This window comes from Symphalangus syndactylus, chromosome 5 (genome assembly GCF_028878055.3).
Source record: "Symphalangus syndactylus isolate Jambi chromosome 5, NHGRI_mSymSyn1-v2.1_pri, whole genome shotgun sequence".
NCBI lineage: Eukaryota > Metazoa > Chordata > Mammalia > Primates > Hylobatidae > Symphalangus > Symphalangus syndactylus.
The window spans coordinates 27,238,941-27,251,738 of record NC_072427.2 but is presented as its reverse complement, the minus strand read 5'-3'; the positions used below and the strand labels follow the sequence as shown (position 1 = coordinate 27,251,738).

Here is a 12,798-nt window from a genome sequence, read left to right as displayed (position 1 = left end):
GAAGCTGCGCCAGGCGCGGGCGGGCGTGCGCGGGGTGGGGCGGGGCGTGCGTGCGGTAGAGGAAGGGGCTCCCGGTCCTAGTCCTCAGCGCCAGTTGGGGGGGAGGGGGGCTCCTTCTCGCCCGGCTGGGTGCTCCGGCCGGCGGCGTCCTACCAGATCTGAGCAGGTGCTGTCTCCACCAGGAAGGAGAGGGACCCAGTCTCTGTCCCAGGTTTCCAGGGCGTGTGCAGCTCTCGCAGGGGGTTGGGACCACCGGGCTAGGCGGGCGCCCTAGGAGAGACGCTAACACACCCTTGGAAGGACGCCTCGTGTATTTCATGCTATTAATTGTTAAATATTTCAGCCAGGCGCGGTGGCTCACGCCTGTAATCCCAGCCAGCACTTTGGGAGGCCAAGGCGGGCGGATCGCGAGGTCAGGAGATCGAGACCAACCTGGCTAACACGGTGAAGCCTCGTTCTCTACTAAAAATACTCTACAAATTAGCCCGGCGTGGTGGCGGGCACCTGTAGTCCCAGCTACTCGGGAGGCTGAGGCAGGAGAATGGCATGAACCCGGGAGGCAGAGCCTGCAGTGAGCCGAGATTGCGCCACTGCACTCCAGCTTGGGTGACAGAGTGAGACTCCATCTCAAAAAAAAAAAAAAAAAATTTAGATATAGTACTGGTATTTTTTTTTAAGTCCTTATAGCTTAGGGGTGGGTGGAAGTTAGTTGAAACAATGTTGGCTATGAGTTGATAATTGTCGAGGCAGCGTGATGGTACCTGGAGGTTTGTTACACTGTTCTCTTAACTTTAGAATACGTTTGGATTGTTCCTTAATGAAAAATTTGTTGGGGTGATCAGACCCAACACCAGGCCTTGGGGGTGACAAAGTCAGGCAGAGTCAAAAGAATGAGAAAAGACGAGAGAAAGCGGGACCAGAGGGCCAACGTATGAAGGCTGTGAAGGCCCCCCAGCTCTGGGAGCCCACGCTGTTTATTGGTGATCAAGGAAACAGGTGGTGAGGATGTGGGGGTTGAAAGGAAGCAGTGTTATTAAGCGAATGAACTATAGCTGTGATGGTGTAGCATTTTTCTTTGAAACATATGGCTACTTGAGATAATGGGAGTGCTAGAAGCAAGGAGCCAGCAAGTCTGGACACATTCCAAAGGCCAACTGAGGGGTTTTACCTTGGACCCCAGACATGTTCCAAGCCCTGCCTCAGCTTCTCTCCTAACACTCAGCTTTTCTCCCAACAAAATTAAAGATAAGACAGAATTTAAAATGAGGCTTCAGTTGCTCTTTTTCTGAGACAAGGTCTCACCCTGTCACCAAGGCTGCAGTACAGTGGCTCCATCTCCGCTCATTGTAGCCTCAACATCCCGGGCTCAAGTGATCCTCCCACCTCAGCCTCTGGAGTAGCTGGGACCACAGGCACGCACCACCACGTCTGGTTAATTTATTTTTGTGGAGAGAGGCGTCTCCCTGTGGTTGCCCAGACTGGTCTGGAACTGCTGGGCTCAGTGCTTCTCCTGCCTTGGCCTCCTAAAGTGCTGGGATTACAGGCATGAGCCACTGTGTCCGGCCTCATCTGCTCTTCTGATGGAGCAATCTGAGAGGGCAATGGGGTTCCCACCCTAGTCCCCTATAGAACCTCTCTCTCCGCTTCCCCACCACCATCTGCAACCCCAAGAATGTGCACTGATTGGCCAGGCAGGGTGCCCTGGAGCTTCCTGCCCTATCTGACCATCCACCAGGGATCGGGGGCACCTTGATGTTGGCTTCTTTGACATCCCTTTATTGCAGGAGGAAGTTCTGTCATAAACTCTCCTCCTGGCGTTCAACAAATGGTGAGCTGCCTTTATTGTTTCCAGAATGTACTGTTTACCCATATTAAAACCAAACAAAAGGAGACAGTTTGTGGAATGGAAAATGTAAGAATTGGGACCCACCTCTCAGGCCTCCAATTATAGCATTCTCATCTCTTGGCAAATGTCCCCCATTGGGACAATACCGTAAGTTATATATCCAACAAAGGACTTGTATCCAGAATGTATAAGGAACTCTCAAAACTCAATACTAAGTATAGATGCATATGAGGGGTCTTATTGGGGTGATGCAGATGTTCTAAAACTGTATTCTGGTGATAAGCGTACAAAAACTCATTGAATTGTACAATTAAAATGGGTGGATTTTATGGTATGTAAATTATACCTCAGTAAAGTTGTTTTCTAAAAAAAAGTCTCAATGGTAAGAAAACGAACAATTTTTTTAAATGAGCAAAAGAGTTAAACAGACTCTTCGCCAAAGAGGTATACGGAAGAAAAAAAAAAAAAAGCACATGGAAGATGTTCAAATCACTAGCCATCAGGGACATGCAAATTAAAACCAGGGTGGAATCCAGTTGCTGAACAACTGGCTCTCTCATACTTTGGTGGGATTGCAAAATGGTATAGCCACTCCAGAAAAGTTTGATAGTTTTTCTCTTTCGTTTTTTTTTTTTTTTTTTTTTTTTTTTTTTTTTTGACAGAGTCTCGCTCTGTCACCCAGGCTGGAGTGCAATGGCACAATCTTGGCTCACTGCAACTTCTTGCCTCAGCCTCCCGAGTAGCTGGGATTACAGACACGCACCACCACACCTGGCTAATTTTTGTATTTTTAGTAGAGACAAGGTTTTACCATGTTGGCCAAGCTGGTCTTGAACTCCTGACCTTAGGTGATCTGCCGCCTCGGCCCCCCAAAGTGTTAGGGTTACAGGTGTGAGCCACCATGCCTGGCCTCAACAGTTTCATATAAAGTTAAATATACACTTACCATATAACCTAGCAATCACGCTCCTAAGTCTTTAAATAAATGAACACTTTTATTCATACACAATCCTATATGTGAATCTTTATATTAGCTCTATTCATAATTGCCAAAAACTGGAAACAGCCTAAATGTGCATCAACATCATACCACTGAACACTCCTCAGCAATACAAAAAAACCCAACTTGATTGAATCTCGAAGGCACTATGCTGAATGAAAGAAGCCAGTCTCCAAAGGTCACTACTGTATGATTCCATTTAAATGGCATCCTTGAAAAAGACCCAACTGTAGTGATGGAGAAAAGATACATGGTTGCCACGAGCTAGGAGTGCAGGGAGTCAGGACTCTAAAGGAATAGCAGGAGGGAGTCGTTTTGGGTGACAGATCTTTCCTGTGTACTGATTGTGATGGTGGTTATACCAATCTATACATGTGTTAAAATTCCTAGAACTATATATTTAAAAGTCAATTTTATTGTATAATAATTTTTAAAATAGAATTTTTTAGAACGTCCTCCTCCATTCCACAAATATTTTGAGTGCCTACTACATGCCAGGCACTGTGCAAAAGGCAGTGTGTGCGAGGAGTGAATCAGAGCATCCGTGCGGGAGACAGACCTGAACCCAGCCATGATAGAGAAGTGGAAAGTGACCAGCGCCTAGAGTCATGGAGGAGCAGGCCATGCCTTTCAGATGGGGGAACTAGGGATGGCTGCTCAGAGGAGGGGGATCTGGACTTGAAGGAGGGGTAGGAGCCATTAATTCATTCAACATTTATTGAGCACCTACTGTGTGCCAAGCTCTGTCCTAGGCCCTGGGGATACCACCATGAATGTGAAGGAGCAGGTCCCTGTTCCCATGGAGCTCACACTCTAGTGGGTGAGCTGTGGATGACATACATGCCACCAGATAAGAGTGGCAGGTACCGAGGAGTGCTCGAGGAAGGTGGCAGGGTAACGTGACCATAGGGAGGCTGCTTTAGAATGGATGGGTGGTTAGGGAAGGCCTCTCAGAGGAGGTGACATTGGAGCAAAGAATGGATTGGAGCCATGCCCTGACTGATGTGGCTGTGGAAAGAGCTTGGGAAGCCCTGGGGGAAGAGGAAGAAGGTTCAGGTAGAAGATAGGGAAGGCCAGGCATAGTGGCTCACACTTGTAATCCTAGCACTTTGGGAGGCTGAGGCAGGTGGATCATTTGAGGTCAGGAGTTCGAAATCAGCTTGGCCAACAAAAATACAAAAATTAGCTGGGCGTGATGGCAGCTTTCTGTAATCCCGGCTACTTGGGAGGCTGAGGCAGGAGAATCACTTGAGCCGAGATTGCACCATTGCACTCCAGCCTGGGTGATAGAGCAAGACTCCATTTAAGAGAAAAGAAAAAAAAAGATGATATAGCAAATGCCAAGCCTCTGAGCTGGGAAGAATCTAGAAGTGTGTGAGGGACTGGACAAGGGGAAGTGGAGAGAGATGGCGATGGAGAGGCAGGCCGGCACCATGCCTGCGGCATAGTAGGTGCTGCTACGATGTCATCTTTATTCCCATTGCCCGGTGCGGGGAAGGAAGAGAGGCCAGAATTGAACTGTCTGAAGCTCCCTCCTACTGGGGTTCCTGGGATCCCTCCAAGGCATTCAGAGAGGACAGTCCAGGCCCCCATCCTTGCCTCTTCCACGGCTGTGGCTCGTTTGATGGGGTTGATGGCCAATGGTCACATATTTATTTAGGGCCTCATCAGTCACAACCCAGAAGGAAGCAGCAAACTGCCCACCCGGCCACTCACATCCTCTCACCCCACAACCCAGGGGGCCCTCAGTCACGCCGGGCAGCATAGGGCCCCTCAGAAGCCGCATGGGTCTGGAAGAGGGGCGGCAGGAAGAGCCCCACAGTGCCCAGGATGCACACAAACACGAACACCCACAGGAACAGCCGGTCCACCACCATAGCCACGTACTTCCAGTCCTCAACGACCTGCAGGCAGACAGAGGAGCTGGTCACAGGTGCCAAGTACTGGGGTCCCTCCTTTCCCCGAGTCAGGCCCTTACTGTCTGGCCAGGGACTCCACAGGCCACAGGCATGGAACTGCATACTAGGGGGGCAAGTTCTGAGTCCCAGGCTGGCCTCTCAGCTGGGCAGCTCTGAGCCTCTCTGGCTGTTCTCCACCTCCACCCCTGCCTGTCCCCCACAGCACTGGAGGGCCACTGGGAACTTGGGCTGTACAGAAAAGTTAGGAATGTGAGGGCTTGTTAATACTGCATTCTATGATTTGAAAACAAAATCTGGTTATAAATAGGAGATAGGGCCTGAGGATCTCAAAGCCTCATCTTCTCATTTTTACCCCAAACTCACTGCTTGAGCTGGTTCTAGCTAAAGAAAGAACTAGGTGGCTCCCACGTAGTTCAGTGAGAGCAGGGAAACAAGGGCTTAATAGAACACCTGGAAATCCTGCTGTTTAATTTGTTCAAGTCTGTTCACAGCAGTGTCTGTTTCCTGTAATTAAGACCCAGCCTCCTCCTGCTGCATCATTCAGGTGTCTCTGGTCTTCTTAGACCCTGCTGTGGGGTGTGAGATTGGGAGAGACCTGGCTGGCCTCCAGAGGGGCCACCACAGATGGGCCTGTCTCCTTTGCACTGGGGGAGAGCCCAGAGAAACGCCGATGCCTGCTTTCACACCCCTGGCCTGGCTGGCTCACACTGCATTCATTCCCTGTCAGAGACGGGCTGGATCAGAAAGCTTGGGAGATCAGCAGAGGCTCTGGAGTTGGAAATGTGGGCAGCAACGGGCATGCTGACGTCAGTGACCCAATTTGTCAAGGCCCTGTCAATGGTGTATCTAACGTGCAGGATAATCCTGTGTCAAGCCAACCCCGACACCCACAACCAAGCATGCCTGGCACCTGTCCCCAAGACTCAGCAGGCACAGCACAGCTCTCTCCACAGAGCACTCCTTGGCTTTCTTGGGTTTCTTTTTAACAGCCCTAATTTCAAGCGGTGTGTGTGTGTGTGTGTGTGTTTCCCCCTTTTAATATTTTCGTGCTATTTATAGTGACCAGTTAATCACCAGGGTGGGTAAAAGTACTGAAGATGAGAAGTGGCGTGGGCTGGCTTAGGGGCAGGCATGCTCTGGAAGGGAAGAAAGCCTCTTTTCTCCAACCATCCATAAGAAAGTCAATCAGCCAATAAGCCGGCCATGTGCTCAGTGCAGGGCAAGAAACTAGAAAGGGCAAGAGCGTTTAAGGATGACAGGCAGATCTGGGTACAGAGCCTGGGCCAGCTGTGTGACACTGGCTAAGTCAGTGAACCTCTCTGAGCTTCGCTTTGAAAGCTTCCTTATTGTAAAATGGGGATTCTACTAAAAGCCACTTCACAGGATTCCAGGGAAGGTTAGCAGTAATGTATGTCAACTCCTAGCAGAGCACCTGATGTGTGGTTGGAGCTTAATGAACACCGGTGATTATAATAACAGTGGTCCTGCCTGGCTCCTTCCCTTAAGAGGCTTGTAATTAATTGAGCTAGAAAGAGCAGAAGGCACGTGAGTGCCAAGGGGGTGGTGAAGTCTTTAGAAGAGTTCAGGGTGGGTGCCGGCTCAGCCAGGGATGCAGGAGACCAGTACTTCTCAATCTAGAATGTGCACACGAACCACCAGGGATTGGTTAAAAATGCAGGCTCCAATATGCCTCCCCCAGAGATCCTGTCTCAGTCAGAAAGGGTGGTCCCACAGCGTTGCCCACGTGGTTCTCACTTAGCCGGCAGGGCCCCAGGCTGCACATTAATGTTTGGGAACCAATGAATTAGGTGATGCTGACCTACAGAATGGTTTAACCTAAGCAATAGCATGATAAAATTAATGTTTTAGAAAGTGAAATCTGAGAGTCCTATAGAGCTGTGCTTCTCAAACTGCAATGGGTCTGGGAATCTCCTGGGCACCTGGTTAAAATGCAGGTTTGGAGCCAGCAGGTCTGGATTGGGGCCTGAGACTCTGCATTTCTGATAAGCTCACAGGCAATACCAATGCTGCTGGTCCAAGAACTACACCAGAAGAATATCTCATGTCCTATATTCCATTTGTTTGCATTTCTCTTCTTTTCTTGGCACAGTGTGATTCTGGAGCTGTTCCTGCTCTTTTCTCTGTGGGCTAACTAATGGAATGCCAGTGCTTCTCCTTGAGAATGCAGCGAGTGGAAAGCAATCCCAAAAAGATAAGAACGAGACATCCACTTTTGTCCATGCAGCTGCACAGGGGTAGACACCATGTTGTATAGTAAAAACCTGTCCAAAGAATCTGATCTGAAGGTGTTGATATGAGAACATTCACAAGCGCATGAAACTTGTTCTCTCTACTGGTATGAAAATGGCTGTGAAAATTTGTCACCACCACATTCTGTGTTGTTACAATGACATTGTCCTTAGAAGTGTTACTTATTCAGAGGAGTCATGTGAAATACCCAGACTCCAGCACTCATTGCTTTATCCTGTGAAAGTAAATTAAACCTCTTTTTAGAAAATCCGTAATTCTAGGTCAGGTTCGGTGGCTCACACCTGTAATCCCAGCACTTTGGGAGGCTGAGGTGGGCAGATCACCTGAAGTCAGGAGTTCAAGACCAGCCTGGCCAACATGGTGAAACCCCGTCTCTATTAAAAATACAAAAATTAGCCAGGTGTGGTGGCAGGCACCTGTAATTCCAGCTGCTTGGGAGGCTGAGGCAGGAGAATCGCTTGAACCTGGGAGGCGGAGGTTGCAGTGAGCCGAGATTGTGCCACTGCACTCCAGCCTGGGCGACAAGAGCAAAACTCCGTCTCAAATAAATAAATAAAATAAAAATCTGTCATTTTAGTTAGCACAATCGATTAATTCATTACCCTGGTAATCATAGTATTTTTACTGATGTTCCTATAGCCCTGGAAGCTATAAGTGCTTGAATGGCTTCTTTGCAAGTCTGAAGAGGATGGGGCGGATGTGCTTGGTACCCCAGCCCACCTGTGTTCCCTAAAGCCTGCAGAGTCACTTCCCAGCCTTCCGTTTCTGGCACCCGCATTTCCTCTCTCCTCTGCCTCAGGGCTTTCTCCAGCACCAAGGGCGCTTGTTCTGGCAGGCTGGCATTACCTGGAAGCGCAGGGGAGTTAACGTCCTGGGGCTACCCTCATCCTTTAGGGAATGGAGGCTGGTGGGTAAATACCTCAGCCTCCTTCCAGGGGGGTGATCCTGAGGCTTGTTTCCACGGGTCCTCAGAGGGTCTGCAAGGGTACTGAGTCCCAGGTACCCACGGCAGTATCCTGCTCATTCATTCTCCTTTCCCTGTCTCACTTTCCCTCCTTCCTCACTGTGCTTCCCGGGATCACATCTCAAGTAAACCACGTGCACCCAAGTCCCCATCTTGGGGTTTGCTTCTGGGACACCTAAAACAAACAAAAATCACTGGCACATCCTTCCTCTCCCTGGATGCATGAAGCTATAACGTTTAACACAAACTCATTTCAATTTTGGATTCCTTATTCAGAGTTTGAGAGTCCTTGTCTCCTATGAATTAACTGCAGGAAGTGGGAAACTGGTGCTACTATCTGAGCCCTTTCTGTTGGGCAGGTGGGCAGGGGCTGGCTAGCAACTTACACTCTGGTCTTCATCGTCATTCTTCATGTGCTGGGCGATGAAGCTGACACCTTCTAATGCCTCCTGCACATCCTGTCGGAACCTCCCAGAGGACCGCAGCCGGAAATCCCTGGGGATAGCCACCGGGGTAGAGCCGGCTGGAGACTTGGAAGCTGCAGAGGCGGGGTTCACAAAGTACATGGAGTTCCCATAGAGATTGGAGGGGCTGGTGGAGGTGACGGCAGCCTCGGGCTTGGTCACGCGTGACTTGCTGGGCGGGAAGGCTCTGGCCGGGCTGCTGTCGGGGCCAGGGCGCTTCATGAAGAGGAAGGTAGGCAGCTTGTGCAGGAAGCAGCGCTTGACCCAGGGTGCCATGGTGTGGGTGCTGGGCGAGCGATGGTGCACATTGAGCACACAGACGCTGGTGACGATGGAGAAGGTGACCAGCACCATGGTGAACATGAGGTACTTGCCGATGAGAGGCACATCGAGGGAGGTGGGCGGCACGATCTTAGAGATGAGCAGCAGGAAGAATGTGAGTGCCAGCAGCACTGAGATGCACAGCGTCATCTTCTCGCCGCAGTCGGATGGCAGGTAGAAGACGAGGATGGCCAGCAAGGTGGTGAGCACGCAGGGGATGATGAGGTTGATGGTGTAGAACAGAGGCTTGCGCTTGATGATGAAGTCATAACTCACGTCCACGTAGCTGGGGTCCTGTGGGTTCACTGTCCTTCTCCCTGGGAGGGCCACTATGTCCCACTCACCACTGGGAGTAAAGTCATCCATGCTGGCTGTGGGCGTCATGAGGACCATGTCTATCTCCGTGTGGTCATAGGTCCAGGAGCGGAACTTGAGGGTGCAGTTCTGCTGGTCGAAGGGAAAATACTTCACCTCAATCTTGCAGGCACTCTTGTAGATGGCAGGGGGCAGCCACAGGACGCTGCCGTTGGACTGGACTATCAAGTTGGTGTAGACAGACACCTCATAGGTCCCGTCGGCGCTGGGCAGGGTCAGGGCATGGAGAACATCATGAAACCCATACACAAAGCCTGGCCTGTTCTCAGAACTCACTGAAGAGCCCTTTGGGATTATTTCCCACTAATCACCCTTCCAATCCCCCAGGCCCTCACTGAAAGGGGTCTGCTTTTGTTGGCAACTATGTGGTAGAGAGAGCCCTAACATCAAAGGACTTTTTTTTTTTTTTTGAGACGGACTTTTGCTCTGTTGCCCAGGCTGGAGTGCAATGGTGCGATCTCGGCTCACTGCAACCTCCGCCTCCCTGGTTCAAGCAATTCTCCTGTCTTGGCCTCCCAAGAGCTGGGATTACAGGCATGCACCACCACGTCCGGCTAATTTTGTATTTTTAGTAGAGGCGGGGTTTCTGCATGTTGATCAGGCTGGTCTCGAACTCCTGATCTCAGGTGATCCACCCGCCTCAGCCTCCCAAAGTGCTGGGATTACAGGTGTGAGCCACCACGCCCGGCCCATCAAGCACTCTTAAGGCTTCCCATGGAATAGCTCATTTAAGCCTCTCAGTAGTCCAGTGAGGCAGGTTTTATTATTATCCCCATTCTACAGATGGGAAAGCCAAGGCCCAGAGAGGTTAAGTGACTTCTTCAAGGTCAGAAAACTTGTAAGCAGGACAGCTGAGATTTGAACTCAGGTCTGTCTGTCCCCAGACCACACACTCTTAGCCATTTCAAGCTACTGCTGGTGTAATCATGACTCAGGAAAAGTCTCTTTGGCTTCCTCCACCTGCCTAAGATATTAACGCACAGTAAGTCAGTGGTACCAACACCAACACTGGCAAAGCAACAGAGGCTCAAAACGATAGTATGGAGCACAGAAAGGGCGCTGCGTTCAAGGTCAGGACACTGCTGTGGTCCTAGCTGTGCTTCAGTGAATCAGACAAGGCCCCTCCCCTCCCTCAGCCTCCAACTCCCATCTGTAACTGAGGGCTCTGGCTCTGCTCACCTCTGTTTCTCTTCTAGCTTGATGGCCTGGAAGGCTGGGTAAAGCAGAGATGGGGCTCAGGGTTGGACTCAGGCCTGGATGACTCTTAGGGCTGGGCCTGCTGCCCTGGCCTGGCTGTCACCAGGCCTCCACCAACCCTGCCACTCACTTGTTGTAAAGCACGATGTCAGGCAACCAGATGCGCTCTGCAGGGATCCTCAGGATGTTCACACCCTCATAGCGGGAGCTGTTCCAGGTCAGGCGGTAATCAGTCCATTCCTGGACAGACAGGCAAGGCCCTGTCACTTGCAGGTCCACTGCCACCAAAGGGCAGCCCTAAAGAAAAGATCTCTGGGGCTCAGGGCCCTTCAGGGCACTTACCTGTTTCAGCCAGACATTGGTGGTCATGATCTGCTCTCGCTCATTCTAGGGAGGGAAATGGGGCTATCAGTTCACCAGGAAGGAGGAGCCTCACAAATGGATTTCACTTTATTGTGCAAAAGGCTGTGAGCTCCAGGCCCATGTGACCAACTGCCACCCCAACATCTCTTGGATGGCCCAAAGGCATGTCACACTCAGCATGTTTGACATAAAGCTCATGATCTTCCCCAAAACCTGGTCCTCCTTTGGCTTCATTGTCTCAGTGAATGGCACCCCTAGCCGTCCAGTTCCACAAGCCAGAAGCGTGGACACTGTCTCTGACGCTTTGCCCTCTGATCCACCAATAAGTCTTGTAAGTTATATCTTCTAAAGCATCTCATATTTGTCTGCTTCTCTCCACCGCCACCATCATTTGTCACCTAGACTACCGCAGGAGCCCCCTAACTGGTCTTCCTGCTCTGTCCTGGCCTGCCTTTAGTCTATTCTCTACATGGTAGCCAAGGTGATCCCTTTATAATCTCAATCCCTTCTACTAATTGCTCTGCTGCTGCATCTCATCCAAAGTAAAAGCCAAAGTTCTGCTTAGAGTCTACAAGGCCCTAATGATCTACCTCCCCACCACCCCTCATCTCATTAGCTCTATGACCTCTCATCTCAACACTCTGCCATTTGCTCATTCCACTTCCACTGCACTGCCTCTTTGCTTCTGCACACACTGTTCCCTTTTCCTGGAAACCCCCTGGGATGCTTCCACACTTTCTTCTGTTATCAGAAATGTCATCCTATCCAAGAAATCTTCCCTGACCTACATAAAATAGCACCTCGGTCCCTGCCCTGCTTTCTCTCCCTCTCTCTTTCTTCTTTTTCTTTCCTTTCTTTTTTCTTTCTATTTCTTTCTTTTCTTTCTCTTTCTCTCTCCCTTTCTCCCTTTTTCTTTTTCTTTTCCTTTTCTTTCTTTCCTTTTTCTTTTCTTCCTGTCCTTTGTTTTCTTTTTCTTTCTTTCTTTTCTCTCTCGTGTGTGTGTGTGTGTGTGTGTGTGTGTGTGTGTATGTGTGTGTGTTTTTCTTGAGACAGGGTCTCACTCTGTCACCCAGGTGGAGGGCAGTGGTGTGATCTTTGCTCACTGCAACCTCCACCTCCCAGGCTCAAGTGATCCTCCCACCTCAGGCTCCTGAGTAGCTGGGACTACAGGCACAGGACACCATACCTGGCTAAATTTTAAAAAAATTTTTGTGGAGATGGGGACTCATCATGATACCCAGGCTGGTCTCAAATTCCTGAGCTAAAGTGATCCATGCATCTCAGCCTCCCAAAGTACTGGCATTATAGGTGTAAGCCACCTCACCCAGTCTCATTTTTTTTTATAGCATTTCTCACCCCTAAACACCATCTATCTATCTGTGTATTGTCTACCACCTCACACTAGAATCTGATGGCTGTGAGAAAATAAGGCAGATAGAAGAGCATGTAACATGTTGGATACTCCATAAATATTTTTTGAATATACATGAATCCTACCATAATAATCCAGGCCACCATCATCCATGTCTCACCTGGACCATGTAAGACCCTCCTAACTGGTCTATGTTCATTCTGTACACCACCACCACCGCCACCATACACACACACACACACACACACACCTCTTCTTCGTATGCAGCCAAAATAAACCTTGCAAAGTTCCTATCGTTTCCTTCCTCAATTGTATCCCTGTTTAGATTACTTCCTTGGCTACCTTCACTTACAGAATAAGAATCTTGCTCCTTCGCAGGGCCTACAGGGCCTTGCCAGGTTTCCCAGCCTCACTTCACCTCCCTATGTCCTTCTGTTCTGTCCTCCAGCCCCCTGGCCTTCTTTAGTACTTTGGATAAGTCTTGTGTTCTCAGTCTGTACTATTTTTGCTGCCTCTCCTTCATCATACTGATCTCACTTTGGGAGTCATTTCCTCAAGGAACCTACAACTAGATAAGATTATCAGTAAGATAAGGTTTGGCTGCCAGTAACAGTGATCTGGAGTAACACAGGCTTAAATAAAGTAGAAATTCATGTCCCTCTCATGTTAACACTTTAGACATATATGGCAGTTCTGCTCTACAAAG

The 12,798-nt window shown here is 49.6% G+C and overlaps 1 protein-coding gene across 7 annotated transcripts in view; it reads right to left on the bottom strand.

The window, feature by feature from the left end:
- Positions 1-3,296: 3,296 nt before the first annotated feature.
- CHRNB4 (cholinergic receptor nicotinic beta 4 subunit) overlaps positions 3,297-12,798 on the bottom strand; it is a 31,816-nt gene continuing 22,314 nt past the window's right edge. For 4 of the 7 annotated variants that reach the window (XM_055277562.1, XM_055277560.1, XM_055277557.1 and 1 more), the window contains 4 exons: positions 10,700-10,744; positions 10,488-10,597; positions 8,387-9,365; positions 4,551-4,750 (listed from right to left, as the gene is read on the bottom strand). In XM_055277562.1, coding sequence (XP_055133537.1) covers positions 4,592-4,750; positions 8,387-9,365; positions 10,488-10,597; positions 10,700-10,744 — 1,293 coding nt within the window. In that variant the 3' untranslated portion in view covers positions 4,551-4,591. Of the gene's footprint in view, positions 4,751-8,054; positions 8,176-8,386; positions 9,366-10,487; positions 10,598-10,699; positions 10,745-12,798 lie in introns of those variants that run through there. The other 3 variants (XM_055277556.2, XM_055277561.1, XM_055277563.2) reach the window with 3 other exon arrangements.